Source organism: Triturus cristatus, chromosome 3_1 (assembly GCF_964204655.1).
Source record: "Triturus cristatus chromosome 3_1, aTriCri1.1, whole genome shotgun sequence".
NCBI classification, from domain to species: domain Eukaryota; kingdom Metazoa; phylum Chordata; class Amphibia; order Caudata; family Salamandridae; genus Triturus; species Triturus cristatus.
The window spans coordinates 1,033,883,837-1,033,909,157 of record NC_140583.1 but is presented as its reverse complement, the minus strand read 5'-3'; the positions used below and the strand labels follow the sequence as shown (position 1 = coordinate 1,033,909,157).

The 25,321-nt window shown below is 47.9% G+C and overlaps 1 protein-coding gene across 12 annotated transcripts in view; it reads left to right on the top strand.

Moving 5' to 3' along the window:
• R3HDM1 (R3H domain containing 1) overlaps positions 1–25,321 on the top strand; it is a 532,254-nt gene that overhangs the window by 280,586 nt on the left and 226,347 nt on the right. For all 12 annotated transcript variants that reach the window (XM_085645759.1, XM_085645754.1, XM_085645751.1 and 9 more), the window contains one exon: positions 3,287–3,410. In XM_085645759.1, the coding sequence (XP_085501885.1) occupies positions 3,287–3,410 (124 nt within the window). The remainder of the gene's footprint in view (positions 1–3,286; positions 3,411–25,321) is intronic.

Below are 25,321 nucleotides of genomic sequence, written 5' to 3'. Positions count from 1 at the left end.
GATCATAGCCACAATATTCAGGGACTAACTTAACATAATATAATGTGCATTTGTAAAGCGCACATTCCCCCAAGGGTCTCTTTTGGTGCAGAATAACAGATGTTTATTGTTACCCAGCTCAATGTTACTCATTTTATTGACCTCAGAAGGATGAAAGGCAGAGTGGACGCGCCAGGATTTCAACCTGTGACCATGAGGTCAAACAAAGGCTCCTACAGTGGACACATTAGTCCACTAAGCCACCAGGTCTATCCTATTCTCTCAACCATAAGTACATCTAGGTTTTTGTGACATTTTCTTTTTGGGGAATTTGTAATTTTGATAGGTCTTATTCTTCTAGGACCATGATCCTCCGATCCATCACTATCTCCATCAGTGTTTTGCACTTAACAATGGCAGTTGCATTTAGTAAGGGCAGATCACTGGAAAGTTTTTTGAGTCAACACTTAATGAGTCAGGTTGTGCTTTTTGTCATCTGGAGAAGGTCTTTGAGGCAAATATTGTCTTGCAGGTTACTGCCAGTGGTTGTGGTAACAAGAAATCAAGTTGGGGGCGGTGACATTTCAATAGATTTTTTTTTTGAATGCTGATTGAATCTGCACAGCTTAAATGATTCAGCTCTTTGCCAAATTTACTTTGGAGTGAAGATTTTGACCTTTTGAGCGGCTACTCGCCAACAAGTATGACTTTTTTTTAATCTCCACGAGGGCTGTTGACTAGATAGCTTTAATTTCCAGGTTATTGTTTCACTATTGCTGTATTCTTTTACTGTGTGTAAAAGCCCAAAACACAAACTGTATTCCTCAAAGTCGAAAACCTTTCTTGTGCCTTGCAGTTCTACACCATGCAGACCAACATGTACAACATTGTTTTTTTTTTTTTTGTTTTTTTTTTGTTTTTTTTAATTTTTATTGAACAATAATTCGATTACAAGCACGGGCCTACAACCACCAGGGCCGGCCGCTAAGTACAGAATGAAATATACATTTATCAAGGCTGCAGTCGGTTCCCGGGGCTCGGCCCCGTAGTGGCTCCGGATAGTTCTAAAGGAACAGGAGACTTAAGTCCAACAGACACAAAAAACTAAAAGAAAAACAAAAGGCGAGGCATAAAGACAAACAGCGCAGGTCAGGCTTCCTCCGGGGAACTCCAGTTCAGACCATTAAGCAGCATGCAAAAAGAAGGAGTACCGGGAGGCTGGGGACGGGGGGGGGGGGGCCAAGGGAAATGAACGTCCATATGTAGTCATTCCAAAAGATGTACAACATTGTTGTTAAATAAATTTAAGTCCACGCCGCCACCTCCATCCTCAAATAAGGTTAGCAATTTCCAATTATGAAAGAACTACAGACACGAACGTCAAGTCATGATGTTGAACATACTTATACTTAGCCATATGAGGGGTTCTTCAGAGTATAACGTTTAATTGCCAGAGTATTATGGAGGTCTTTGAGTATAAAACCTCTGGTTGTTCAAGGCTTAGAAGAGAAAGACAAATGTATGGCGAGGCTTGCCCAGTGTCTAGTAGGTATTCAGGACTAGTAATTCAAGGTATCCATTGTCCTCTTAGGATATGTCCTTCAATTACTTGTCTTGCCTTCATACAGATACACCCATGCCTCGTGAAAGAAGTGCTTTCTGCACATAATTCTCATGTTCTGCTACACTTGCAGTAATAATAGTATTGATGCCTGCATATTAGTGATGCTGCATGCTCTCTCTTCACATCAAATCAGTTAGTCACTTTACAGACGTTTAAACAAAGAAGAAATGCCATGAGTAGTCCTCATTGTTGCCATTTCTAAAACTGGTCTGGTTTCCTGTTAGAGAGACCTAGGAATGATCCATTTAATCTGCACCTTTATCATCATTTGAACTTACAGGTTGGTACATCTGAACTGCATCTTGAATCATGTAGTATGTTGAAGAGGTGTGGAGTGTTAGCCTGCCTTGGTCAGCTGGTTTTGTAGGATTTTGCGTAATATTTGATATTAATCTTTTAGCAGTACCATAGCTAAGTGTAAGCTACCTGAAAGCTGAAAATAGTTTGGACACTGTATTAGGCCTTTCTTTATTCAGGGGGTGGGTCAAATGATGATTTGGTATTTGGAGAAAAATTCCATTGGAAAGGGAAGAATGCTAGCTTGTTAGCTGTGGTACAAGGAGCTTACACTTGGTCTACGTTTGACCAGGAACCACATCTACATTTTTTTCTGCCTCCACATCAAACCTGTTAAAGTATGTTTGTGATATTTGACTATTTCTGTTTACGTTTCAATCAAGTTTAAAGTTTTTAATGCAAATTTTAGTTTATTTGCGGAGTAACTTAATACAGTTTTAGGCCCTTTGTTTTCCTTGTGCTTTATCAACATAAGATTGCTTTTGATTTTTACAGTACGGCCTGTTTCCAGAAATTAATACTCCATATTGGTTCATTTGCAAGATGGATCGGATATTTTTGGTTCTATAGGTTAAATAACTTGTTAACTAGTATTTTGTTTATCTGCTTAAAATGTGCATATGCATAGAAGATGATGCATGCTGACAGGAGGACAAAGCATTAATTTAGGGAAGCTGTTGCGTTGTTTACTACCTAGAATTCAGTTAAGCGTTATCAACATTGTTTCTCAGTATCTTACGTGTTGCAACAAAAGCATAACGGAGAACCTGTTACGTGAGTAATAACTGCCCACTGTACTGTAATTTCACCCATTTACTCAGATAACAGTGCTTCAAGTGTTGAGTCTGTATCATAATTTCAGGGTTTCCTACATGAGAACTTTGCAGATGTTTTTGTTGTTTATTGTATCGGGGTCACCGTGCGCAGTATGTGTGCCGTATTTTGGTTTTTTAAAAGTGGTTCTTTGGTGTTGTAGAAATCGAGCAATTCCAACCATGTAGACGGTCATGAGAATGGTTTGGTGCTGGGACTAGAATAAAAAAATTCTGTTAGCAGTTTTGTATTTCGGTCGTTGCAATGACCTGTAGTCCTTTTGTTTTGCTACTGACCTGTCTGTATAAACCGATCAATTGCAATCCTGCTCAATGATAAGTATGATGTACAACTGACACCTGGAACCTTTTGTAAAACCCAATAAAGATTGTATTTCTAATTTTGGATTTTCAGTAATCCTCCTTTGTATATTCCCTTACACTGGATTTTTAGGGATGTTGGTGGTCTGTTATCACCTTTTAAGTGAACTGATATCACATGAATTGGTTTCTACAATGCAAACTGAAGAAGGAAACAAAACAGAAGCTTAAAATTTTTTATTTTTCTCCTTAGGTGTCAGGCTGTTACTGTGCTCCTGGCCAGTATCCTCACTCTAGTCAACAATATCGGCCTGTAAATTCCGTCCATTTTAACTCTCAGCAAACACAACCACTGCCACAACCGACGCAGCAGACAGGTCAGTTGTTTTTTTTCTTCTATTTTATATGTAAATACAAACTAACCAAAGCTATTGGAGGAGAGTTAGGATAGTTACATTTTCGTTTAATTCTGGATAAGTATTTTTTCTGATTGTTGCATGAAAAAGCTTCTAAAATCTTAAAAGGTAGTGTATAATTTATTTTTTATAGTAAATCATTATTTGTGACTCCGTTTTTATAAAAGTGGGATTGTAAACGACTGGAGTCTTAATGAAGTTGTGTGTATACATTTTTTTTTTTTTACTATACGTAACTGTTCAGGTGTATCCTATAACTCTGTTGTGAGGAATTTTGTTGGATATTGTGGCTATCGAGGTACAAAGCAGGTTTTCACGGGCACCATGTTAGTATGTCATTGTTTTAACAATGCTATGAATTAATCACTATTTTACTTGTATCATATTTGTTGACTGTAATATCTATATTTGGTATCAGTTTTAAAAAGTATCTAGTGTCAGACTTACAGTGGCGGCCACTCCATTAGGGCATTGGAGCGCCGCCTCACTGCTTTCTCGCAGTGCGAGAAGCAGAAAATAAAATGGTATTTTAAATACCATTTTATTTTCCTCTTCTCGCGCTGCGAGAAAGCAGACTGCACTGGGTGTGCCTGGTTGAGGCGGGAGGTTATGCTTGTTGGGGGCAGGTGGGTGGGCGGGTCAGGGTGGAGTATCCTGCACCACTCTGAGTGCCCTAACTGCTTGGTTGGGTCTGGGGCCGACCAAAGCAGTCAATGCTCTCTACAATTTCTCTATGTAGGCTGCATTCAGCCTACAGAGAGAAAATGGCCTCCCTACTGGTGCCCCGCTGGGCGCTGTCCGGGACTCCGCACTAATCACAACACTGCCATTGCAGCGTTGTGATTGGCTTACAGGAGGGGAGGGAGCTGCAGCATTCCTGTTCAGAACGCGGGACAGGAGCAGAGGCGGCACGGACTCAGTCAGGTAAGTTTCCTTTTCATTTTAACACCCCCCCACCCTGTGAGTATTGCGAGCCGCGACCGTGTCTGAGTGTGTGTACATGGATGACCGAGCATTGCTTTGCGTAGGCATGCATTGATGTTCATTTGCTGCGTCATCTGTGTGTATGCTGTATACTATTAAGTTGTATGCTCATATAGTCATTTGACAATGTTTTATACTTTGTACAAAATGTTATTGTGTTCATAAAATGCAACACGTACAAACCTGCATCCTGTCTCTTTCACATATTCAAGTGTTTTATTCAAAAGCCAGGCTAATTGACTGGGATAATATAATTTGTTCGAGTTGTTTGTCTTCTTTTCTGAGCAGCATATTGAGGTTGCCTCGGTTGAAGTGTGACATGGTGGTCCCTTTTCTATGTCGTTGGCAGTCAGTAGTTGGTCCTTTTTGCTGGGTTTGCAGAGGAGGACCGAGCCGCAGCACACTGTATGTACCATGTTCACTGCTCTTCTTCCCTCTTTGCAAATTCTGTCCAGTGAAATGCAACTTTCAGAGCAAAATTAGATGCTCCTGTGGGACCTACCCGCCCACTTTGGAGGGTAGAGTGACGTGTAGATATGCCCTAAAAAACTGAGCTTAGTCTGTCGATTAAAAGAGCAGCATTTAATTTCATCCTATTTGAAACAAATTTTTCTATTTCACAGGACCCTCTTTGTCTCTTCAAGATATCTTATCGAACTTTACAATATTGCTTTATTACTGAATGCGTTACTTTTAAAATTGTGTGTGCGTAGGCTGGTGTACCATCTCCGGCGCTTGAAAGAACCTTCTCCCGGGACTGCTTGTTCCTTCGCCGTTTAGAGAAAGTTCACATTTGCTCTGTTGCCTCTGAAGTTGGTGATTTTATTTTTGGTTTTGTTGATGAAGAACAGGGTCCCTGTGTTCTCTCTCACCCATTCCTTCCTGAGGACAACGTCACTCTGAAAAATCCAGGAGCTTGCCCTTCTGAGAAGTTTAGGTTATTTTTTTGTTTATTTTTAGGATTCACCCTGTATTTAAGTAACTAGCCAGACCTCGAAATTACTTGCTTAGTGTTATATTATCCAGTGCTCGTTTGTGTGTCACACGTCCAGTATTTGACAAACTGTAGGATTTTGAGAATTTTGCTGAGGGACATAAAGGTGTGCATTTTGGGTTATCTGTCTTGGAAGAGGGAAAGCCATAACATTAATAGGAGATGCCTAGCCAAAGTTCTGGCTTGGCTCTTAGAGTCAAAGGACTAGCCGAGCAACTGAAACATTTGGCATTTAAACCACTTAACCAATGTTCTGTAAAACGACAAAGACTCTTTAAATTTCAATTTTTTTTTAAATTTCTTTAGCACTTGTGTTTGAATATACTAAATTACATTATATCACTGCATTCAGTGGCAGTTATTGGAAGTAATAATTTCTAACATGATTTAGAAACATCCATGAGAGCCCCAATGTCCTGATGCCATTAGTGAACCAAGAAACAACAGTTTGTCATGTGGTGCGTTTGTGTAGAGCAAATCTTGAACAGCATTACTTAGATATGCCTGTGACTATCACGGAAAGCTATGCTTAGTGAAGGAAAGTAACTGCCTAAGTTCACACAGTTTGGGCGTGTGTGGAAGCCAGGATTTAAACCCAGGTCTCCTCGTGGCACACTGTGCATTTCAGCTACTAAATGTCTCCTCTTTTCCTGTTAAAAAACAAAGGGCACTGCTTGGTGTTCAGTTATTTCAAGCGATAAATGAGTGCATTGTATTCAGTATATATGCATTCAATATGTTTAATCATCATGGGAGAAGAACTTGGGCACATGCATCAAGTGCAATTCGGGCCTCACTGAGAACTGTTGGTGTGCAACTTCTCCTTAGATTGACGGGTAGGCGGTGACGAGCCATGTGAGTTTGCATGTCAACGGCTGTGTAATCAGGCTATTGCTTGTTTAATGTATGCTATTTAGATGGGTTCAGAAGTGAAAGATGCGGTTTGCATGGCTATGTGGTCGCTAACTACTGGGGTGTGTTCCTTTCACTGGTGAGCACTGACTCCTGTTCAAGCAAATAGAGTTGGCACGGGATGTAAATGTCAGTGAATACCACAGTCTCACCGGCACTCAGGAGACAAGGTCTCAGTGTTAATAAGGCAGGGGAGCCTGAGACGTGGTGTGCAGGCCACAGACACCAAGCGTGTCTGCCCAGCATTATCCGCAGCCAGGTCTGAGAGCAGGACTTGTCAGGTGAATGGTGGGAGTGAAGCACGGAGAACAGAAAAGGGCGTAGGGACTAGGGGTCTGCAATTGCTGAGGAGCTTTGGACATCCACAGAGGAACACTGTAAATAAAGGGTCATAGTGGAGAGCAGAAGCGCGTGGGATATGTGTTCCCAAGACATGCACGCCTGCACAGATCTGCTCCATGAGATAAATGCTTCCAGCTGTATGTGTTCTATGACGTGTGCTCCTTGATATATGGGAGGCCCATTTTGGGGCAATTTTTAATCCCAATTCACTAGCGCTTTTAGGACTGCAGGATGAAACAAAGGATATGGAGTTCTCGCTGACAGCTTCTTTGCTTAGTTCTTCGCTTACATTGCAGGAAGTTGAAGAGGCCTTGAGGAAAGGTGTCCCACTAAAAGCCCCTGGCCCAGATGCAGTGCCATTGGACTTTTTTAAACATAACATTGTTGTATGGGCCCCATTGCTGCTAAATGTATTTAAAGCGGTTATTGTTGGTCGTATTCCCCTATCCTGGAAGGAGGCAGTGGTGGTGCCGATTTTCAAGAAGGGTGATAAGAGCGACCCTCGTTGTTATCGCCCAATATCATTAATTGACGCATCATGTAAATTACTGGGAAGGATAATCCTTATTAGATTGGAGACGTGGGCAGACTCTGAGGGCCTAATTGTAGATTCCCAATATGGATTCAGAAGAGGAAAGGGAACAATCGAACAGTGTCTAAACTTGGAACTGATTATGAGTAACTACATGAAGGCCAGGAATTCTTCTGTTCATCTGGCCTTCATGGACTTATCCAGTGCCTTTGACACTGTTTGCAGAAACAAATTATGGCGAATGATGGAGGATATGGGTTTTGAGGAACCCTTGGTTACCCTGCTCCGCAGATTACATGCAGCTACAACCGTGGCAATAAGGTTTGGGCCAGGGGGGGGAAAAAACAAAATCCATCCCCTCAACTGAGGGTGTGCGACAAGGTTGCATTTTAGCGCCTTTTTTGTTCCTAGTTTATACAAATGGCTTGGAAAAGTACTTGTTGGATCATTGCTCTCATTTCCCAAAGGTAAACGGCAAGAAGATACCTATGTTATCTTATGCCGATGATACGGTATTAATGACCCTCACAGCAAATAGCATGCAGACTTGTCTGGATGCATTTAATAACTTCATGTTGGACCTGGACCTAAAGGTAAACTTTGCAAAATCTTTCACACAATGGTCTGTGGTCCAAAAGGGACACAAACCCGTAAGTTTATGGTAACCAACAACACCATTGAAAAAGTGGATAATTTTAATTACTTGGGAAATCTTTTTAACAGTAAATTGAGTTGGGTCCCCTTGATGAAGGCGCAAGTACAAAGTACTAGTCGATCCATAGAGGGTCTTTTTCGCTTTTGTAGTAAACTAGGGCAAAAACCGGTCGCACAATTAAAAAGCTTGTATAGAGCAAAATGATTATCTGTGGCCACTTATGGGGCAGGGGTCTGGGGTACAGAAAGCCCTGCCATGATCCAGGTCATGGAAAACAAATTTATGAAGCGTTTGTTGTCAATCCCATCAGGTTCATCTAACAGTTTCTGTCACACTGAGATGGAAATGGAATATGTGACTGACATCATTCGCATTTCGCCCTTATTATTATGGGGTAAAATATCAGAAGACCTTCAGCTTTCTAAAGATATCCTCCAAGACTGCAAAATTTTTGACCATGCAATGCAGATCCCATGGCTTTCATACGTCAGCGATACTTTGCACAGAATAGGTCTGGGCCACTTTTATGACAACCCCGAAAAAATACAGGGAGACATAAAAACTCTAATTAAAACAAGTTATCGTAAAAGTTTAAGCATGTCATGTCTAGACCAGTCAATAAACTGCTTGGGCAAACTACAGCACCAATTTTATCTAACATTTACCACTCATGTGCAATGGCGTTTTTACCTGACAAGGTTTAGACTAAACACACTTCATTTCCTTTTTGCCTTTCCAAAACAAGGGGGTTGGTGTGAGAGGCTGCCCCCTTGTCCTTGCATTAACAAAGTTAGTCAAAGTACTATCCATATTGTTCTTTTTTGTCCTTTATATAAGGAACCAAGGAGTAGGTTTATTAAGCCTATTCTAAAAGAACAGCAACCATGTAATTATAAAGAAGGCTATGACTACTTGTTATCATTATCATCTCCTGGAGTATGTTGTGCTATGTTAAGTTTTATAAGATTGTCTTTCCAGATCAGGAAACGGTATAGCTAGTTTGGTCTAAAAACCTTTTATGGTTCCCATTGCTTTCTGACAAATGATGTAAAATTGTACACATTTTTCTTTTTATTCTTTTAATGTACAAATTGTAGAATGATTTTCTAGTGGTGTTCTGTATACTTTTATGATTCTTTCTTTTTGAATCGAATAAAGTTTATGAATCGAATCGATATATGTGCCCTATGACTTAGGTGCTCAAACAGTAGGCTCTGACTTCGGAGGGGGTTTACCAGATAGACAAGAAGGGGAGAAAGCCCATTTGGCGAGGTGTAGGGCAGGAGCTATGTAATTGTACTGTTCTCAGGGTGGAGACTATTTCACAGCAGGTGTGTATCTCGCAAGTACCAACAGATACACAGTGTGCCCTCACCTGCGGAGGCAGTTCACATTGGAGATAAAGAGAGGGGGGCAGTGTCTGATATTGCTGAGACACAGAGGGACACTGCTCCACTGCTCCAGGTGCTGGCAGGCCACAGAAGGGCTGTGCGCCGTGCTGCAAAGAGAGGTCGGTAGATTGTTCTCCTGCAAGAGGACCCGACGGGACAGTGTGTCCTGCTGCAGGAGACACAAGGGCAGTGTGCCCTGCCGCAAAGAGAGGCAGGTAGACTGTTCTCCTTCAAGAGACCGACGGACAGTGAGTCAAGCTGCAAAGAGAGGCCAGTAGACTGTAGTAGGAATAGAGGTACAATGTGCCCTGCTTCAAGAGGCACTGAGGGCAGTGTGCCCTGTTGCACAAGACACAGAGCACAGTGTCCTCTTCCGGGAGGCACAGAGGAACGGTACGCCCTGCTGCCTGAGACACAGACAGGGGGTTGTGTGCCCTCCTGCAGAAGGCACATTTTATCAGTAGTCCGTGATACAGGAGGCACAGTAGGGCAGTTCACACCGTCACAGAAGGCTTCGAGGAGGGTAACACAGCGTGTATATTGCCCAGAGGTTCGTGGCCTTCGCAGGGCCTAGCCTCAGAAACATTTCTATCTACATGTTGTTATATGACATCCCTTTATCAATGTATAACCTTCTTGCTTCTCAAATTTGCTTGAAAATGCACCATTTACCCACTCTTTTTTCAAAATTTTCTCGGGGGGGGGGGGGGGGGGGATTACCCCCCAGAACCCTCCTTAAGATGTTCGGCATCACTCGCTCGCCACGGTGCATTACGACAAAAGTTTACGCCTCACCACTTTCAAATGTCACCAGCCACCACTGCAGACTTCTACATGTTTATTTATAGTTGTGGCTTGGCAGTGCAGCTCTGAAACTATCGCTACCAGTATTTTAAAATATGCAGTTTGTGTATTTCCTTCTCATTTCATACTAGTGAATGTTTTACGCATAATTCCACCTCCTATCTAATAATTTTACTTAAAGCAAGTATGCTCGTGCATCATAATTATTTAATCTAATTAATGCATTGTATACAGAAGTCATTTCTTTTATTTACATATTTTTCATTGCAGTAGCCTTTACCATTACCACTGCCATTACCAGCTGTTAACATCCACACCTTGACCGCTAACACCATTACTACACTACAACTTTTATCACTTCACCACTGTCACCATCAGAAACTTTACTACAAACGCAATTGAAACCATTATCACCACGCAAATGAACACTCACTTCCCTTACTGCTGCCACAGCATTTGAGCATGCCTGTGTTTATATGCTTTACCACATAAAAGCCAGACCCACTGGCTTTGCCAATGCCTACTTTAGTCAGCGTCTAGCAAATTGGAGTGAGTCAGCATTCATTTTTCATAACGTTTCTCCCTTGTGGCATTAAGTAAGGCGGCAAAGATTCTGCTTGTTAATTATGTTTCTTCTCTGAGAACCCAAATCCTAGTTATTGGTTAGCCCTTATGACTGCTTTGGTGACCCAGATGTAATATGTCATGTATAATATAATTTTTTTATATTATGTGTACTGCTCTACTGTTCCTAAAGGCTTCATTTCTCTCTAGTACAACTACAAGTCAATTCATAAATCATACCTTATTTGTGTTGCTCACATCTTTGAGCGAGTCTCTTAGAAGAAACTAGCTTAATGGATCTATCCAGTGGTTAAAAGCTGAAGAGCTCCATCTTCAACAGGCCATGAGATTTTCGACTGATTTTCTTGACCTATGGTCCGAGGACCCCAGGGGTCTGCGAGGCCAACTCGGGGGGTCCGAAACTGTTCGGCAAAATTAAATAATAACATTAATATATTTAAATTAATAAAGTATATAAAAATATAGAAGCAAAGTGGAAAATGTGAAAACGTTTTCTATATTTGATTAGGAATAAAACAAAATATTTCCCAGATTTGAGCATTTGTTTGGTGTATGCTTGTTTTAGTATTTTTAGGTCTCGTGAGCCAAAGGCTCGAAGAGACATTTTATATGTGGGAATTTCAAAGTGCTACCCACAGTCTTTTGGCTGGCCTAAACCTTGAGTGCACGATCACATGCACGTGCACAGCTGCTCCCACTCCCCCCCCCCCCTTCTCTATAGCTTTCTTTCACTTTAGCCGCTTTGATCCTTGCATTCCCCCCTTCCTTCTCACCCAGCCCTTTGATGCTCTGCTCGATTACTTTCACTTTCGCCGCTTTGATGTTTGATCCTGTTTTCCTGCCTTTCGGGCACTCACGAATCAACAGGAAACATTTGGCAGATCGGTTTGAAATGGAACTCAGTAACCCACTAATTCACAAATGCCTCGTTGTTTAACCACTACTGCTTATTTTACTTTCAGTGCGAGGCGCGTGCGGCCAATGCTTGTTTAATTATCATGTTGGTATGCGCTGTACTTAACATGCCTCCTGACGAGATCCCTGGCACTTAATTTTTTAACAAATTAATCAATGGGAGTTCACAAGCCCCATCACCACCCACTGCACGCGTGTACATGTAGCACAGAATTCCATGGAACTATAATTACACGCTGAAATCAAAATCCTTGCTTTGTATCGATTTTACGAGTGGACAATCCCGTCCCACCCGGTGCAAACTCCGGGCGCAGACAGTATTTCGTGTGGGACAGGCCGTTCAGTGTTACTTGTATCATGGAGTGTGCCAGATGTTTACTACCAGATTTAAGTTTTATGGACATCACGAATATTGGCCTTTTCATAGATCAAGTTTTTCCCAAATGTACAACTTGAACACAGCAATCCGCCACAAACAAACAATATTTCCTCGAAAGTGTGCTACTTTCTCGCGAGTTCCCTTTAAAAATGCTTTCCGTCCCATTATCAAAGCCGGTACGTGTTAATGATCTTTTCATATTGGAACAAATTAAAAGGCGCAACATTTAAAATGTTAACATAATAACCCAGGGCACCGGTGACGTATCACGCACTGCTGGCAGACAGTTGTTCTCAGACACTACCTGCACTCACTGTCCCCTCACAATCACGCAGCAAACACCTTCACCGAGCAGCCCCCCATTGCTGCACACAGCCCGCCAGCAGACTCTCATTACACACTGGTTCACCCTCTCCTTGCTTCCTCACCACCTGCTCGGATGCAACCTTCACACGGTGAATCCATACATCCGTGCACACATCCACTGTCCCCACAGTGACTTCTTGCAGTGTACGCCCTATTCACACCTCAGCCACACGCCGCGTGCACACACAGTCCCGGTACACAGGGACTTCCCCCATACAAACTCACTTCTTTCAAGATCTCACTATGACGGCTCACTACCAGACGCGCACCTCTGATCACTCCCCGAGTAAGTATAAAGTGATAGAATGCTTTGAAATGAATCTTTTTATTGTTGATGATTTTAATATTAAAAATGACTAGCATGTATTTGTATATGTGAACAATTAAATAACTTTGAAATAATATGGTTTATGTTTTGGTTCTACCTCACTGAGCTGAACACTATAGAGTGAGATTTAATTTTTACAATTGCCTAGGAATTTACCTTCTATTATATAATTACCCTGTATTAGGAATTGTCCTATCAATTTATACAGGGTGTCCTTGTTTTCTACATTCACTCCCCGAGTTACACCTTCAACCAGTCACACGCTGCCCAGCCTCCCTCCGTGGGGCATCCAATCTCACATCCGAGGAGAGCCCGTTTACACACTTATCACGCTATCAGCTCCATCCTTTTGCTATTGTTAGCCGCTGCCATGGCACTCCTCACTCTGGTAGTGCCCCCAGCCTCGCCCTCTTCGATGTCCTCGATGAAGTCTGCGGCGATCCCCTCTCGTGCACAGCTCCCAGGCACACATCAGTGCCCTTCTCACACCAGAAGTGTCCCCTCCCCCCCCCTTGCAGGGCATCCCTTGCCCCCTGCAGCCCCTGTCCCCGAACCCCTTAGTACCCTTCTCACCCCCGAAGTACCGCTTGTCTACTACACTGCCCTTTCGCCCCCTCTTCAGCACATCTGTTACCCCCACCAGGCCCTCTCTCGCTCGAGCAGTGCCGCTTTCACACCACCTGGACTTTTCTCACCTCTAGCAGAGCCCCTCTCACACTTAGTAGCGCCCCTCTCATCCCCAGCAGCACCCCTCAAAGTGTACACTCACCCCCCCAGTGCCCCCCACACCCCCGCAGCACCCATCACACCCTCGCAGCGCCCATCACACCCTTGCAGCGCCGCTCTCACACCAGCTACAGTTCTCTCACCCCTCACAGCGCCCTCTCACCCTTACCAGCACCCCTCTCAAGCTTTGGCAACACTTTTTCAGTCTGACACGTATTGGAAAAATATAAACCAGTGACGAATAATGAAAACCTGATGGGGCAGTATGATGCTTACGTTTTCAAAATGATGTACATCGAAGCCATCGCTGTTGCATATTTATCTTATGCAACTAACAACCATTGACAAAGCCAATAGTCCTGGCTTGTAGTAGATGTAATGTTACTTGTTGTATATGGATGGAATGACGAAGCAGCAAAATGCCAGTGGGGTGACACACTATGCCGAGCATGGATTTTCACTTTGGGTTTTTCAGCCACGCCCTTCATTACATCGACGACGCCCCTCTGGGACCCCCCACAAGTTTTTTTATTCCACTTAAAGCCCTTCCTCCGGTATAGTGACTTCCTGCTGAACAGGGAGAACAATTTCACTCAGGCCATCATACTTGCCAACTTGAACAACCTCATCGGCAAAAGGCAATAGGTTTCGCCTATATGAAATCTATTGGGTCTGACAATTTTTTTAACATATTGCATAGCAGTTGAGCTTTTGTGAAACATGGCTTAATGTAAGAAAAAAAGGTCTATGATGCGCGCACCATTGACTGCGTCACAGTGTTTTTTTTAATTTACCATAAGCTATGTTGCTCAGCAGCTGTAGTGCTGTGTAATATGTAAAAACAATTGACAGAGCCAATAGATTTTATAAAGGCTTAACCTGCTGGCTTTGGCAGTGCTTGTTGTCGATGGTTGGAAGGGGGCAAGAGTGTCTTGAGCAGCCTGGTTAGAACGCGGCTGCAACTCATTTAAAATAAGCTTTTGCTTTGCAAAAGGTCTCCCATTACTGAACGTTTGAGTTATTGGTGTTGCATTATTATTTGCAACGCCAATAGCTCAAACCTTCATTAATGCGAGACCTATTGCATTGCAAATGCTTGTTGTGATATGTTTTGTGGTTCAAATCATGGAAATTGCTTAGGCCAGGGGTCCTCAGCTTTTAATGACGACTCTGGTAGTGGTCCCGGATACCAGCAATGATGTAACGGGATCTACAGAACTAGTGTGACAAGTTTTGTGTACCAGCATATGAAATGTATAAAAGGACTAATAACCTAGCAGCGATTGAATTCAGTTGGTGCTGCGTCCAGCTTAGACCAGCTCCGGAAGCCTGTGAGTACTGAACAGGAAGAAGGAAGATGCTCATCTGTCTGTTTGGGGAAAAGCTTTGATTTTTCAACAAAGCAGGTCATTTCTTTGGCACAGGCATCCAGCTCTGACCACCAGAGGCCCAATGTTGTCACCTTCAAACCTGTAGATTGTACTTTTGGGTAGCCCAGAACACAGCCACTGCCAGGGACAGACACTATCCTGGGTGGCTGCTCCCTTATGACCATAGGTGAAGAAACAATGGCAGCTGGGAGATGTGGACAAGCCTGAGCTGACTGGAGTCCTTGCATAAATGATACACTTAGAACCAAGACCACCCAGGAACTTCATGATCATGTCGGGGAACTTTCACCAAGAAAAGCCTTAGTTATCCAGTATTGGGGTATCTTTCATAGATTCACATGCCGACAAGGTGGGAGTCTCGCGGTACAATAAAACATATACATAATAGTCATAAATAACATTATACAATAGGCTACTATGGACAGTAAAGTCACTACATTAGCCTATCTTAGTCCTTTTGTAAAAAGAACCAAATTTGGAACACAGCCAATCAGGCTGCAGCACCCTCTTAGAACCCTCCGCAGAGAGGCAAACCCTCAGATTTTCTACTGCACGTCGTGTGCCAGGGAGTCTCCCTGAGCTCTGCTCAGCTTTTCTTCACCTTTGGCTGAAGTTTGTGAGTAGCTATGTCTGATTCATCAAAGAAAAGCTTGTTTTTGCCTTGTTCCTCCTGTGGGAAGAAGAGACTCAATTTTGAGGATCTCCACAAGGAATGTATTTATTGTCTTTACCTAGCACACAAGGTTAAAGACTGCCGGATTTGTAGAACCTTCCCGGCCAAGACTTTGAAGGACAGAGAAAGAAGATTGCTGGTTTCGCTGGAGAAATTGAAGGCTACATCCGATGTCGTTTCAGGAGATTATGGCAGCGTGAGTCCTCAGACATCCACCCCTCTGGCCAAAAAGAGGGATAGATCTGGTGATCCCCCTGAGCGACAGATTAAGACCTTGAAGAAGCCTCACTCTGAGACTGGTCACTCTTCCTCTAAAAAAAAGAGAAGCTTTCATTCTCTTCAGAAGTGAAATCTGGTGAAAAAATTAAGATTTCAGTGAAAACTGCCTCAAAACAGCAGAAAACTCATTCTGAGACTGTCAGGATCCCGTCGGTGTCTAAAAAAGCCCTGTCGATTATGAAATCTCCTCAGATGGTGAGTGATTCGCCGACGAAGAAAATCCCTTCGTCGACTATCGCTTCATCAGCGATTGCACCGTCGACAATTATATCATCGCCGTCGACGATACCAATCTCATCGACGCCTACTTTGTCGTTGCGGGGACACATGCAGTTGACGCTTTCGACGACGATACAACTCTCGCCGACGGGTCCACTGTCGATGACGATACTACTCCCGTCGGCGGGTCCACCGTTGACGACGATACTACTCCCGCCGACGAGTCTACCGTCGACGACGGCAGCGGCTTAGACGACGTCGACAACATAGGCGACGATGGTAGCTTCTGTTATGGCTATCTTGGCTGATACTGACTCACCGTCTGTGTACATCTCGTCGACGCTGAAGCGTAAAAGGCCTACATCTTTACAGATTACGCCAGTTTTGACGTCAAAATTATCGTCGTCATTCTCATTTTCAAGAAACTATTACCAGGACGTTTCTCAATTTTCACCTTTGCCTCCTAGTCACTATCTGGAGGAGTCAGATGATGATGGACTTTTTAGCCCAGCACGTAACCCTTCTCAACTCCGGATCAAATATCAGGATGATGACGATGAGGAAGAGTACTATGAGCCTTGTGAGTCTCTGCGGGGTCCTCAAGAGACTTTATTTCAGCAAGGACCTATGGTGCAGATGCCTATAGCCTTGATGCAAGATCTGACTGCTATGCTGATGGATTATCATACACGCTTTCCACCAACAGCGCCTGTTCCAATACAACCTACTACGCCTACGGTTTTGTAGATGGCAAGTCCTTCTGCCCCTATCAATGTACCTCAGGAGGTTGTACCTGTGCAACATTTAGTCCAATATGATGATGGCGATACTGTGGCTGAAGATGGGGAATTACCAAACTCACCCACAACTGTGGATGAATGGGATGAATACTTGATTCCTACGCCATCCTCACCAATTGCTCAGGCAGTAGATTCCCCTCCTTAAGATATTGGAGGTTTTCAAGCAATTATGGAAAGGGCAGCAACCAGGTTTCATCTTCCTGTATCTGTGAAACAAACAGATTGTTTCCTTTACGATTTTAAGGACCAGAGTAGGAATTCTGTGCGTTCTACCCTATTATAGATCACATCTGGGAAGAAGGGACTAAAATAATAAACTTAATTTTCAGTGCCTGCGATTCTCCCTAGAATCGATAAAAAGTACAAAGCACCGGATAATGCTCCTGCTTGTCTGTCCGGACATCCTAGACCAGATTCCGTTATTTCACAGGCGGCTCAGCGTAAGTCTCGGAATCCATCCATTCCTGTGACAGCACCGCTGAATAAGGATGGAAGGTGCCTTGATAACATTGGTAAGCGTTTCACTACCATGGCGGGTGCTTCAGTTCGTGCTACTAACTCTTTGGTGATTCTAGGGAGATATGACCGCCAACTATGGTCTGACATTTCTCCATACCTTGATTGCCTACCTGATGACAAGAAGCCGGAGGCAAAGAAAATTCTTCTTGAAGGAGTAAGGGCTGCATCGGAAATTATTGATATTTTTATGGACCTAGCCTCCTTGGGCTTTCGTCAACTTGCCAGAGCAGCAGTCCTTAGACGTCGTGGATGGTTGAAATCTACCACCTTTCACCCAGAGGTCCAAACGAAGATTTTGGACATGCCATTTGATGGTGATATGTTATTCGGGAAATATATTGATGAGGCTTTTCAGAATATAAAAACAAATACTGACACTGCCAGAGCCCTTGGCACCTTACAATATCGGAAGACTCCTTATCGGGGAGCTGGGGCAGAGGATCGTATTCCTTTCGTGGTGGCTATCAAAGATACCTAAACCAAGGCAATCAGGGAAGATATAATTATCAACAGCAGCAGTCCTACAGAAACCCTCCAGCTGCCGCTTATAGAAAGCAGAATAGAAGACGTCAACCTCAAGGCTGGGATTCAGCTAGAAAGCAGTGACGACTTCTTAGCACCTGCAGCAGATCTGCCACACCTTATTTACAGGATTCCGAATGTATCCCGACATCTCAACAATTGGAAAAGATTAACCACAGACAAGTGGGTCTCGGATATTCTCAAATTTGGGCATACCCTGGAATTTGTCAGTACCCCCATCCTCATCCACCTTTAAAGAAACATCCTCCACATCTTGCTCTTCTCAGGAAGGAAGCAAAAACCATGCTCTCGAAAGGAGCGATAGAGTGCCTCGCTCTCAAGTGGGGAAAGGGTTTTATTCCCGCTTTTTCCTAATAAAGAAAAAAGTCAGGGGAATGGAGACCTATCCTGGAGTTAAGAAAGCTGAACAAATATCTTCAAAAGAAATCCTTTCGCATGGTCACCCTTCAAGAAATCCTTCAGCTTCTGGACCATGCAGATTTCATGGCAACATTGGATCTCCAGGATGCATACTTCCACATCCCCATTCATCCCAAGCATCGGAAATTCCTTCGTTTCACTGTGGCAGGTGTCCATTTCCAATTCAAAGTTCTCCCCTTCGGCTTATGCTCAGCCCCGGGAGTCTTAACGAAATTCCTGGCTCCGGTGGCGGCTCACCTCAGACTTCAACACATACAATTATTCCCTTATCTGGATAATTGGCTAATAATAGCTCCTTCATTTCGGCAGGCTTCTCGAGCAACGTCCACATGCCTACAGCTATTTCAATCCCTGGGGCTGTCCCTGAACATTCAAAAATCAGTTCTTTGACCTTCTCAAAGAATTCAATTTCTAGGGGCAGTGTTGGATACTACCCGGGACAACGCATTCTTGTCCAAAGAAAGGCAATCACGTCTCATTTCTCTGGCATCAGAACTCCTAAAAAGAAGGTTCGCTTCTGTGAGAATCATCAAATCATTCCTGGGAATACTATCATCAGCAATTCTGTTAGTACCTCACACCCGTCCTAAGGATTTTTTTTGGGAAAAACTTTCTTTATTGGCATTTATAGATGGCGATATCGCATGTGCCTGTGTGTTTCACTATTACCACATAGATTTACATTTCAAGTTCGCCCAGTCACAGTTCTTACAGTCTAGCAGTCTCGAGCTCGCCGCTCCCTCAGTTTCCTGCATGAATGTGTGCATTAGCATGGCCCAGGGCATGGAGATCGGGTGTTTGCGCATCCCACGGGCCTCCTCCGTTCTGAGTGTGGTTTCCTCCGCCTTGCCCCACTTCTTGACGGCCCCCACCCATGCTGCTATGGGGGGCCCCCCCGGCGCCTTCCAATGCATAGCAATGCATCGTTTAGCGAGGATCAACATTAAGAAGGCAAACCTCCTCTCCACCTTCTGCCGACCATGAATTCCCAGCGCACACGCCTCCCATGTGCCCAGGTCCTGGAGCCCTGTAACCGTCTCTAGGACAGCGTGAATCGTGTGCCAGTAACTGTAGAGCGTCGGACAGTCCCAAAACATGTGCCTAAACGAGGCATCAGGCTCCAAACATCTAGGGCAGCCAAACACCCCCTCGGGGAAATATTTCTGCAACTTTTCAGGGGTTAGATACGCCCTATGCAGGATATGCAACTGTATGTTCTTAAACCGATAGTTGCGGGACACTTTCTTAGTGTATTCTAGAGCTCTCGTCCACTCCCTATCATGCAGGGGCCGTTGGAAATCATCTTCCCAGTGTTCTCTAAGGGTCGCCAGCATAGGACTCGGCAGGGCTCTCACTGCTTTGTATATCCATGTGACCACATGGATGACCGGGTGTGAAGGGGGCTCCGCATCAATCCCCCCCATTGCCTACGGCAGTCCATGAGAAGCTGTCTATGCCGCAGGAATTGGCCCCTGGGGAGCTCGAAGTCTCCAACCAGCGCCTCGAAGGGCTGCAGGCTCTCACCAGAGAACAGCATCCCCACCTCTGTTAACACATGATCCGTCCACACCCGCATCATTTGCTCCTTATAGTATGCCCGACCCCTGGGTAGCCCCACCAATGGCAACAACGGGGAGTACAGGGGAATACCCCGGCTAAGTCGATGAACACGCGCCAAGCAGGCACGCGCCGTCATGACCTGGAGGGGCCGGGACGTCGGCGGTGCCGCCCCCGGCAGCAGCATGCGATGGACAGCGGGGATCGAAATCCGCCCTGTCGCTGTGTACAGCTCTTCTTGCGCCCTGCCCGCCGTCCAACGCGACACCCATTGCAACTGGGCAGCAGGGAAATTAGCCTCGAATGAGGGAGCCGCCAACCCGCCCTGATCAAGGGGCAATTGCAGTTTCGCCAGGGCTATCCGCCGGCGGCCGTTGCCAGATGAGAGTCCCGAGCAGGGTATCAAATTCCCGGAACAGGGATCTCGGGGGAACCACCGGGAGATTGGAGAAGAGGTAGAGCAGGCGCGGCACCAGGAACATTTTCGCAACGACTATCTTTCCCGGGACAGCCAAGTGGAGACCCTTCCAGAAATGGACCAAGGATCGGATGTCACCCATCAACTTGCGGTAATTCCCCTCATATATGTCTTGCGGCGGATGATATAGCTTAATGCTGAGATATCGAACCGCTTGGGGACTCCACAAGACTGCAATGTCTCCGATTCGAATCGGACCCTGGGGCACGACTAGTGTTAAGGGGTAAACAGTGGACTTGGCCCAGTTCACCCTAAGGCCCGTCACTTCTGCGAAATCGTGCAGAATGCATGATATCGGGGTCAGGTCCATCGTGATGTCCCGGACATATATGAGTACGTCATGCGCGTACAGTGATACTGCATGGGTATGATCACCTATCGGGATGCCCCACTCCTCGCTCGCCCCTCGCAGCAGGACCGCCAGCGGCTCCATCGCCAACGCGAATAGTAGGGGGGAGAGGGGGCACCCCTGTCTAGTACCGCGCCGGATTGGGAAGGAGTCCGAGGTGAGAGGGCCTATGCGCACTCTGGAACTGGGTGAGGAGTAGCTGAGCCGAGTGTAGGCCAGCAGTTTGGGCCCGACACCCATGCGTAACAAGACCTGAAACAGGTAGGCCCAAGAGAGCATGTCGAACGCCTTTTCGAGGTCCAGCACCAGACACGCTGCCCGAGGGAACCGTTCCTGCACCTGGTCCTGCACGTAAAACAGCCGCCGGATATTCGAAGAGGTGTGCCTACCAGGCACGAATCCACTCTGATCAGGGTGGACAAGCCGCGGGAGGACCGTGGTGTACCTGTCCGCCAGGGCTTTCCCGTAGATTTTATAATCCGCCGACAATAGAGTTATGGGTCGGTAGGAGCCTAGCTGAAGCGTGTCTCTATCCGGTTTAAGGAGGGATACTATAACGGATTCGCGCATGGAGTGCGGTAGGACTCCCACGTCTAGAGTCGCTTGGAACTGCAACTCTAATTGGGGGACCAGCTGGGACGCAAAAGTCTGGTAAAAGTCAAGGGGGAAACCACCCAGCCCCGGGGCCTTGTGGGCAGCCAGCGCCTTCATGGCGTGCCGAATCTCTGTCGCCTTGAAAGGGCGATCGAGGTCCAGGCGCGTATCCCGGTCAATACGGGGGAGCTGGACACGGTCCAGGAAGTCAGCCGGGGCGGCAGTCAACCCCGAGGGCCGGGGGCTAGCGTACAAGCGCATGTAATGCTCTTGGAAGGCCTTGAGTATCTGCCCCTGCGAGTACACCACGGTGCCCCGGAAGTCTCGTATGGCCGTGATGGTCGGGAGGCTCGAATCCCGCTTTATGAGCCAGGCCAGCAGGGCGCCTGCCCGATCGCCCTCCGTATGGGCCCTAGCCGCGTATGCCGCAAAATTAAACCGACGCATGCTTGCCAACGCCGCGGCGTACGCAGTCTCAGCACTAGCTAACACAGCCGGCGTGGCTTTCGCAGGGTCCGTCTCCTTAGTAAGTGCGGCCAGTGTCCCTTCCGTCCGCTGAATGTCCCCCTCCAGAACCCGCCGGACCCCCGTAATATGACGAATGCAATTGCCACGCATTACCACCTTAAAAGCATTCCATTCTGAGGCTCGGCTGCTGGCGATGCCAGCATTCTCCCCGAAATAATGACCGATTTGGTCTGCTAAGGTTTGCCGGAAGACCGGGTCTTCGAGACTGTCCCTGGGGAGGCGCCAGGCTGGAACGGGGGGGTGCGGCGGGCGCCATTGTAGGGCGATCGTGTGGGCATCATGGTCGGAGATAGTTCTACCCAGGTAGTCAGTGTCTAGAACGGCAGGGAGGATGGTGGGAGAACAAAGGAAACAGTCCAGGCGCACTCTGAGGTTATGTGGTCTGGAATGGAACGAATAGAGTTTAGCGGTGGGGTTCCGGAGCCGCTAAGCATCTGCCAGGGACCAGTGACTCACCCAGGTTGTAAACCGTTTCGCCTGCGTTACAATGGGGGAAGATGGGAGGGGCGGGTGAGATCTGTCTAAGGTGACATCTTGCACGCAATTGTAATCGCCCCCCAGGATCCATGGTACCTGCGCGTATGTGCCTAAGGGATTGGAGAGCGTGTCCCAGAACTTGGATTGGTCGACATTCGGCCCATAGATAATGCCCAGTAAGACCGTCTGGCCGTCTAATCGGCCCAGTATCAGTACAAAGCGACCCTCCGGGTCAATTACGTGTGACACTTCCTGAAAGGGGACTCCCGGGCGCACCCATATGAGAGCACCGCGGGCGAATGCAGAGTAAGTTGTGGCATAAAGGGCCCCCCGCCAGTGTCTGCGCAACTTTGCCACCTCCCCCGCCGCCAGGTGTGTCTCTTGCAGGAGTGCAACCTGTGCTTGGTGGCGCTTAATGTATGCGTATACAGAGTACCGCTTGCGCGCTGTATGCATGCCTCGCACATTCAGTGTAAGGTGTGTAAGTCTACCTGCTTGCGCCATCAGGATCTGTGTCTAGTGCACATCTCAGGACTGGGCGGTCGGGACCCCCCGGGGCCCCCCCCCGGTATCGATCTCCTCGTCCCACCCCCCCGGGTCCGGCGCAGCGGTGTGGCATCGTAGCGACGTGTGGGCAGGGACACAGTGCTGAAAGTGCACGTGGAAGGGGAAGGGGAAACTAGGGTGAGGCAAACGTAACTTGCCCCAACACAAGGGACCCATCGCCAAGCGCGATACGTCCAAACTGACTCCCAAGTTGCAGGGGAGCATGAACCTATTAAGAAAGGGGTGTCGGCTAACGTCTGCTGCAGGCTCTACAAGCGGGCTGTGCGCGGTATCTATGGCTAGCCACTGGGGAAAGTGGGCACCCCCGGGGAGGAAATTGTCCTGGGCCGCAGGGGAAACACCAGGAGCGCCGGGCCTGCATTTGTATGTGGTGGGGGGCTGCACCCCGGGTCGCGAATGTGTGGCCCTCTACACAGAACCAATCATATCAGGTCGTCCGCTGTCCGCGGGGTGACTGAGGGTAGGGCCCCCGAGTCTACCCTGGACTGTGTCGCCTCACTGTCCTCTTCCTCCTCTGACGTGAAGATATGGGGGGCCCGCTCCAAGTCCGTTGCCGGGGAAGTGGGGCAGAGGCCCGCCGCCGCTTTGAGGGCCTGGCGCCGTTCCTGGACGATCTGCTCTAAGTCCGGTGACCGCAGAATGCGTGACGGCCCCCCGGGAGTACCTGGGCGGTGTCTCTTCCGCGAGCGCTGCCTCCTGCGTCCTCCGCAGCCGCTCTTTGGTCTAGAAGATGCACGGTCCTCCGGTCCCCGGTACAGTTCTGGTCCGCCCAGTCGTGCGCCTCCTCCGGCGCCGTGAAGAAGTGTGTGACGCCGCCGTGGATAATCTTCAGACGGGCCGGGAATAGGAGAGAGTATTGGATGTTTTCTGCTCTAAGGCGCCGCTTCACCTCCAGGAAGGACGCGCGTTGGCGTTGGACTGCTTGCGAGTAGTCGGGGAAGATCATCGAGTTTTATTCTCGATGCGTAGCGGGCCCGCCTGCCTGGCTGCTCGCAGCACCGCATCCCGGTCCCTGAAGTGGAGGAACTTGGCCAGCAGCGGGCGGGGTGGGGCCCCCGGTGGTGGCCGACGAGCCGGCACGCGGTGCGCCCGCTCAACCGAGAAGTAGGCTGTGCGGTCTGCGTCAGGGGTGAACGACTTTGTCCACGTTTCCACGTACTCCACCGCGTCTGCCCGTTCGATCCCCTCCGGCAGCCCGAGGACTCTGATGTTGCAGCGTCGAGACCGCCCCTCCAAGTCATCAACGAGTTCCTCCATGGTGGCCACGCGACTCATCAAAGCTTGCATCGAGTCCCGGTGTGTGTCCACCATTGGTTGGATGTCAGCGACTGCTTTGGCGTTGTCCGAGACCCTATCGGTGAGCTTGTGGTGGTCATTTTGGAGGAGACTGACGTCCATGGTTAGGGTGCCCAACTGTTGCTCCAGTGAGAGTCGGGACTGTTCAATCGCCACCAGGACCTGATCCAGCTTGGTCGACAAGGGAGGCTCCCCATCCGATCCCGCGGTCACCTGGGTCCCTCCACGCGTGCCGGCCTGGACCCCCGCCGCCGTTCCCGGGGCCGACTGCCCCGTCCTGGACTTGCCCATCACGTCCACCCAGAGGGCCGTCGTAGGCGCTGAACAAGCGCAGTATCCGGACTAGATGTGGCTGTGGCCGGTCCCGGATCCCCCGGCTCTCCACCGCCTCTCGCCCCCAACCGGCGGTGTCTTCGGGCCGTGCCACCCGCGGGGCAGGTAGGGCCGTAGAGGGCAGAGCAACCGCTCGAGCGGCAGAGGCCTCCCACCAGTCCCCTGTCCGCCACGGCCAGCGCTCTCCTCGCCGCGCGTCCCCTGGCCGGGCTCCACCGCCGGGTCAGTGTTGCCTGGAAGCCCCAGACAAGCTCCATACCTCTCGGAGCCCCCGCCGTCGTCCGAGCGGGAGCCGGGCAGCACCGCCGGATCCCAGCAGCAGGCGCGCAACCCCCCCTGAGCTCGCCGATCCTCCGCTCAATTCAATAGGCCGGGACGCCACAGGCCGCCATCTTAGAGTCAGGCGGGCACCCTCGCGATCTGCGCCGGAGGCCTCCCCACGTGGGAGTCACCCCCCCCGGGGAGTACCGCCACCACTCCGGATCACCGCCGCGAGGGCCCACCTGTAGTCCAGCCGCCGGGGTCTCACGGCACGGCCGCTCCCTGGTCCTCTTCGGGTCGCCTCACCGCTGCATTGGTTGGCAGCAGCGGCAGCCCACGCCGATCGGCGCCTGCAGTCTGCGCGCCTCTCGTCGGCTCTCTCCACCTCCCAGCGCCGCCGACACTCTGACTCGGCGCCAGTTTCCACCATACAAGGGGGAGGGGGGGACTCACGGGGAGCCCATCGGCACCAACGCAGCCCCGGAACCTGGAGTCCCCCGCAGTCTCGCTCTCATATCAGGCACTCCGCTGCCCTCGGCATGCCTCCGGGGAGCGAAATCGCCGCCACCAGTGCCTCGTTCCCGGGCCCGCAGGTCGGCAGCGGCCGCGGCAGCGTCAGGCGGGCGCCATGTTGGGACCAGCGCCTCCTCCTCCAAGCAGCTCCCGCGCCCGGGG